Source organism: Rattus norvegicus, chromosome 9 (assembly GCF_021556685.1).
Source record: "Rattus norvegicus strain SHRSP/BbbUtx chromosome 9, alternate assembly SHRSP_T2T, whole genome shotgun sequence".
NCBI lineage: Eukaryota > Metazoa > Chordata > Mammalia > Rodentia > Muridae > Rattus > Rattus norvegicus.
Genome location: NC_141542.1, coordinates 71,120,001 through 71,126,460, shown reverse-complemented (window position 1 = coordinate 71,126,460; position 6,460 = coordinate 71,120,001). Strand labels below are relative to the sequence as shown.

At 43.4% G+C, this 6,460-nt stretch overlaps 1 protein-coding gene across 3 annotated transcripts in view; it reads left to right on the top strand.

The window, feature by feature from the left end:
• The first annotated feature begins 616 nt into the window (after positions 1-616).
• Gtf3c3 (general transcription factor IIIC subunit 3) overlaps positions 617-6,460 on the top strand; it is a 34,420-nt gene continuing 28,576 nt past the window's right edge. Inside the window, exons 1-3 of one of the 3 annotated variants that reach the window (XR_015628701.1) lie at positions 617-787; positions 1,702-1,813; positions 4,854-5,041. Coding sequence is in view for 2 of the 3 variants with exons in the window: in NM_001108239.1 (NP_001101709.1) it covers positions 686-787; positions 1,702-1,813; positions 4,854-5,041 (402 nt within the window). In the remaining variant the exon portion in view is untranslated. 3 annotated transcript variants of the gene reach the window in all.

The window sequence follows — 6,460 nt, the reverse complement described above, 5'->3', positions numbered from 1 at the left end:
ACAAATGTGTTTTGAATGTGCGTTATTAGGTTAGTCAGGTTTATAATGGCACATAAGCATAGGTCTACGATGTTTATAGGTAGTGTCTCTAGAATAGGGCAAAGAGATAGTTATAAAAAAGATAAGATGCAAATCACAGTAGCTCCTAGGAGTTGAAAATCTCCCCCACCCTCTAGTTTGACCCCCTCTCTTCCACCCCTTCCTCAAGTCTTTACACCTCAGGTGTTGCCCTTTTTCCTATCTCAAATGTTTATTACCCTCCCCACACCTCTCCCTTTTTCTTCTCATAGGTTCCTAAGGATTATTTTGAAAGATGTATGTAGTGGATATACAGTAAAGAGTCTGATTTCCTTTAAGAGTTTGAATGTTCGGGGCATAAAAGTTGATTGGCATTAGAGATAAAAACCCAGGCAAACGCTCTGCCACTGTGCTGCATGCCCAGATCAAAAGTCTCCTTTTGGTAGCCCAAGGGAGGCTAGCGTCTGAAAGATGCTTTTGGACACTCCCCTTGCCTGCCGAAAGAGGCCCCGGGCCTAGAGCGGCCAGCGGAACTCGAGTGCGCGGCTGCAGCGCGGGCCGGGGAGGTTTCTAGGGCGGACGCCGGTCCCTTATCTCCAAAGCGCCCTGTAGAGCCGGAGAGTGCTGCACCTTTACCCGCCGGCTGCGCTGTGTTGGCCCCGCAGACATGTCGGGGTTCAGCCCGGAACTTATCGACTACCTAGAAGGGAAAATCTCCTTTGAAGAGTTCGAAAGGCGGAGAGAAGAGAGAAAAACTCGGGAGAAAAAAGTGAGCCGCTGGGCCCTGGTGCTCCTCGATCTCCCCCCCCCCCCCCCCGAAACAGTGGCGTGGCGTGGGTTGCCCAGGGTGGGCCGGGAATCCCGGCAGTTTCTACCTCTCCCAGAAACTCTGATTTTCACTCCCACCCCGGTACTCAGCTCCTCTAAAGACATCTCATCACCCGAAAGCTGGCCTCCGTGGGCGCTAACCTCCCCCGACCTCCTACGTTTTAAGTTGATGATAGCCAAATGCTCTCCAGGAAAGCTGCAGCCACCCAGGGTGTCTGGCTAGTTCTAAACTTGTTGAAACTAGGTTGTGACAGTGGTGGGGCATCACGCTGTAGGAACCAGGCCTTTTGTTTTTGTCGTCTGTACAGTGGTCTTGGGGATCAAAACTCAGGGCCTCCAGCTTGTTGAACAAAGCGCCTCATCACTAAACCACAAATACCTCTGGTGCACCTGTTTTTTGAGGAGTCTCAGGGTGAAATGTTTTTCTTAACATAAAAGTGAACTTAACTGCCTCATAACGAGGGCATCTTTTTCTTTTGTTTTCAAATTTTAATAAAGTTCTGAACTTTAAATTGTTTCTTACTTGTTTGAAGGCCAAGGGAACGTAAAGATCTGTTGACCCTTTTGATATTAGCTAGTGGTTTCTTACTTGTCTCATGGACTTTTATGCACCCTCTTGTTTATTTAAAGTTTAATGACATTAAAATATTTAAAATTATTGTATACATATTTGCAAATGACTTACATAACTAAAGACTTAAGTACTTCAAAACATTTGGAAACTATTCCAATTTAGATTCCACATATCATGAAGGGAGGTTCAACTTTTATAAAGATAAGGCAAATGCCCTATCCAAGGTTGAGAGGATTAAGTCCAACAGTTTTGGGAAGTGTTTAACTAATTTCCATTCACAGAGTGTTCAGGAAAAAGGGAAATCGTCACCCAAAGAAAACCCAGGCGATGCCGAAGTCCCATCATCATCAGGAATTGACTCCGCCAAATCCCAGGACAGAGACGCCAATGAGGGTATGTGCTGGCTTTAAACGTTAAGAGCACTTAAGTAAAATGATTTGATAAAAACACTTTGCTTTTTATTTTTATTGTGTTTATGTTTTATTGCTTGTGTTTTATTGTAATGATATTCTATTCTTATTACCTGGTTTATCAGCGTTTGCTACATAGTAGCTTAATAGTTATATCTTAAAAAATCATTGCACAGCATGATGGTTGTTTTGGTCTAGCTCTAGTATGGTGATGTTTTATATTGAAGCCCACATTTGTTTAGGGCCTCTTTATTTTCAGTCTCTAAATTGGCCTTCTCAATGGGATACTTTTCCAAGCAGTACCAAGTTTACTACTGTACAAACTTAGCTGGGTGGGTGGGACTTCACACATGTCACAGGTCTCTTGGTGCACTGCCTTACTCTAGCAGACAGACTGATGCTTTTAGTTGAGTTGACACACTAGAGGCACCTCGGAAGAGGGACCACTTGGCCAGTAGGCATGTCTGTGGGGCATTTTCTTGATTGATTGCTGTGGATAGGTTCAGCAGTCCAACCTACTGTGGGTGTGGCCACTCCTGGTCAGGTGGACCTTGGTTGTCTAAGAAAGCAGTCTTAGCAAGCTTTGGAAGCCAAGCCAGTGAGCACTGTTCCTCCTTAGTCTCTGCTCCAGTTCCCACCTCCAGCTCCTGCCTTGAGCTCCTGCCCTGGCTTTCCTGGCTTTCCTGACTGATGGACTGTAACCTTTAACCCAAATTTGCCTTTTGTTTCGTAGTTTGGTTTTGGTTACTGTTTTATCACAGCAAACCAACACAAATAAAACCAGAACACAGCTCTTAGCTTTTCATATCCAGATATTATACTTGGTTGGTACATTCCAACTAATTCCAGCCTAAATAAATATGTTAATGAGTTTCCAGTGATTATGTACTTTTCTAATCAGAATGCTCATCCTTAACATATCTATTTGCCCATGTCATATTTCTTGAGATGCTGGTGTCAGTTAGAATATAGTTTCATGTCTGGAGGCCTGGCTAGAGAGCTAAACTGAACTCTACTTTTGTTCCTGAGTTTGTAGACCATGTAGGAAGAAGAGGCAAGGAGACAGGACTGAGCTAAGTGTCTTAGTGGTAGGGAAGGGGCTGAAGAAGTTCTGACTTCTAAGGTCTTCGCTTATTTCCCTAGGGAAAAGTGAACTTTTCAATGAACAGTCTCTGGGGTTCAGTTATTACAGCAGTACCACTGGTGACTGCACGTTTAAGCCCAGTAGGCCTTTCATAGGTAAAAATAGGGTAGGTTGAGTTCATTTCTGGTGCATGAGAACTGTCTGCCTTAGCTGAAATTATCCCATCAGTCCTTTAGAGGTGAGATGTTCCTGTTCCTTACCCATCAGTCCTTTAGAGGTCCGATGTTCCTTGTTTTTAGGAAGGATTGCCCTGGAACTCTTCAGAACGTCTTGGTAGTCTAAGCACATGTACTCTGAGTAGAAGAAAAGTCAGTTTTGAACAATGTCTGGCAAAATCTACAAAATTGGAAAGATGAAATCTCTAGAATTTTTCTTTTTTGATGTTTCTAAATACCAATTCTTTTTTCTTTTTTTTTTCCCCCTTCGGAGCTGGGGACTGAACCCAGGGCCTTGTGCTTGCTAGGCAAGTGCTCTACCACTGAGCTAAATCCCCAACCCCTAAATACCAATTCTTAAAGTCGTTTTCTGCTTACCACACAGGCTGAGCTTTTTTAAATGTCATTTGCAGTTCGTTATTGCTGATACATAAAAGTTCTGTGATCCCAGATACTAGGGAGGCTGTGACAGATGGATCCCAGGTTCAAGACCATTCTGGGTTACAAAATGAGTTCAAGGCCAGCTTGAAATTAGTGAGACTCTGTCTCAAAAAGAAAAGGGGAGCTGAGGATATAACTTAGTGTAGAGTACTTATCTAGTATCGTGTGTCCAGGGCCCTAAGTTTAATTTCTTACAACTTATATAATATTTTAAAGCCTGTAGCAAATTACTTTGCCAGATAACTATGTATTCTGATAATTTTTATGTAGAATTTTTTGGATTATATATAATGATAATAATATAGGTAAGGCATGATAATGTCTTCTATGACTAATGATAATTTTATTTCCTGTGTGTGTGTGTGTGTGTGTGTGCGCGCGCGTGTGTGTGTATAGAAATGGACATTGAATATTTTCCTTTATCACACTCTAGCTTGTTTTTTGAGACAGGGTTTCTTACTGTCTTAGTTATTGTTCTATTGTTGTGGAGAGATACCATGACCAAAGAAACTTGTATAGAGGAAAACATTTAATTAGGGGCTTTTGTTTTTTACAGTTTTAGAGCTTAGGCGTGGTGCTGGGGAAGTAGCTAAGAGCTACATCCTCATCCTCATCCAGAGAGAGAGAGAAACAGAGACAGACAGACAGAGACAGACAGAGACAGAGAGAAACAGAGAGAGAGAGAGAGAGAGGGGGGGGGGGAGGGAGGGGAGAAGAGATAGGGGGAAGACAGACACTGAGCCTGAGCCTGGGTGGGGTTTTGAAACCTCAAAGCCCACGCCTGGTGACACTTCTTAATCCTTCTCAAGTAGTTCCACTTCCTGGTGGCAAATATTTGAGCCTACGGAGGCTTTTCTTATTTAAACCATCATATTCACTGATCCTGGAACTCACCAACTGGCTATATCAGCAAGTTCCCAGGATCCTCCTGTCTTTAAGCCTTCATATCTCTTAGGTTTCAGTTAGAGGTCACCATACCACTAACTAGAAAAAAAAAAAAAGTTTTCCCTTTTTGCTTTTACCCATTGCTGTATCTGCTTTTGATTTCTCTCATTTTGCCTGTATATCTTAGATGTGGTGCTGAGGGTGAATTAGCCATTCCTGCAGAATAAGCACATGGCTTTGCAGCAGCCTTCTTTTCTCTTTGTTATTTTGAGTGGACATTTGCAATTTACTTTCAAGTCTGTTGCTGTGGTAAGGAATTTGTACTCCATTTACTAGCATTTTCTTTTTAAGTTGTTTTACTGATTTTCCCCCCCAAACCTCACTGTATGTTTCCTTAGGAGAAACGTCAGATGGGGTGAGTAAGTCAGTTCACAAAGTCTTTGCTTCCATGCTCGGAGAGACCGAAGAGGAGGAGGAGGAGGAAGAGGAGGAGGAGGAGGAGGAGGACACACCAGAGCAGCCCACCGCAGGCGATGTATTTGTATTGGAGATGGTTCTCAACCGTGAAACCAAGAAAATGATGAAAGTAAGCTGTTAATTATTTTACTACTTATAAAAATGTAAGAAACTGATACAGTCATTGAAAAGGAAGCTTTCAGATATACTTGGGAAATAGTTCAACAGTAAAGACAAAAACTAAGAGGCAACTGGTGTCATTCATTTCTTCTTTTTAAATTAAAGTTTTACTTCATACGTAGTTGGCATTTAGTCTAGGCTCCACCTCACAGTTACCTGGCAACAGCCAGGTAAGCATGACTCACTATAAAAGGGGCTGTTTGCCCCCTCCCCTCTCTCTTGCTCTCTTGCTTCTGCTCTGTCCCCTTACTTCTGTTTCCCCTCTCTCCCTGTCCCCCCGCCCCCCACATGCTCATGGCTGGCCTCTACTCCTCTACCCTCCCTCTCTTTCTTTCTCTGTCTCTACTTCCTCAACTCCCCTCCCCATGCCCTGAATAAACTCTATTCTGTACTATACCATCATGTGGCTGGTTCCTCAGAGGGAAGGGATGCCTCAGCATGGGCCTGCCGAGGCACCCCTTTTCCCCACACCTGACTACACATCCACTAGACATATTCTTTCTCCCTTATCTTTTATAAAACATAACGTACATGAGTACCGTATTTACATCATTTCCCACCCTGTCTTCTCCTTTCAACCCCTCTCGATCATCTCTGTGCTCCACTCTAAAATAATAGTCTCTCTTTTTTTTTTTTTTGGTTCTTTTTTTCGGAGCTGGGGACCGAACCCAGGGCCTTGCGCTTCCTAGGGAAGCGCTCTACCACTGAGCTAAATCCCCAACCCCAATAATAGTCTCTTAATTATTATTATTATTATATGTGTGCATGTGAGATAGAGGAGGAGGGAGAGTAAATAAATAAATACAACGAGCTGAGTTCATTTAATGCTGTTCATATGTATGGTTTTAGGGCTGGTTGCTTGGGATTGGTAACCTATTAGGGTTACTAATCTGATTCTCTTTCACCAACATTGATTGCTGTACATCTTCATCTAGGGCTGGGCTGGGCCCTGTGAGAGTTCCCCACCCACACTGGCATGTTTAGGTATTACTTAGGCAACTATACTGTTGAGATTTCATGGTACATTTTCACTTTCATATAAGGAAGACACTGTCTCAGCAGAGGTTCTGGTTCTCAGTCTCCAACCCATGTCTGCAGTGTTCTCTGAGCCTTAAATATTGGAGTTGTATTGTCAGCTGTCCGCTGTCCTCTGCATTGCGACTTTGTGTAATTGTCCTCTGCTGCAAGAAGAAGCCGAGGGGTGAGAGCTGTGCTTAGCTGTGGGCATGAGGACGAGTATTAGAGCACAGATGTTACAGTGCTGCTTCTCTAGGTTCCAGGGTTTCACCAGCTATGAGAAGTTGACCACGTTTACAGCACCAGGCATGCATTCCCTCTTGGTGAGTGCAGTAAGTCAGAGTGGCTGTTG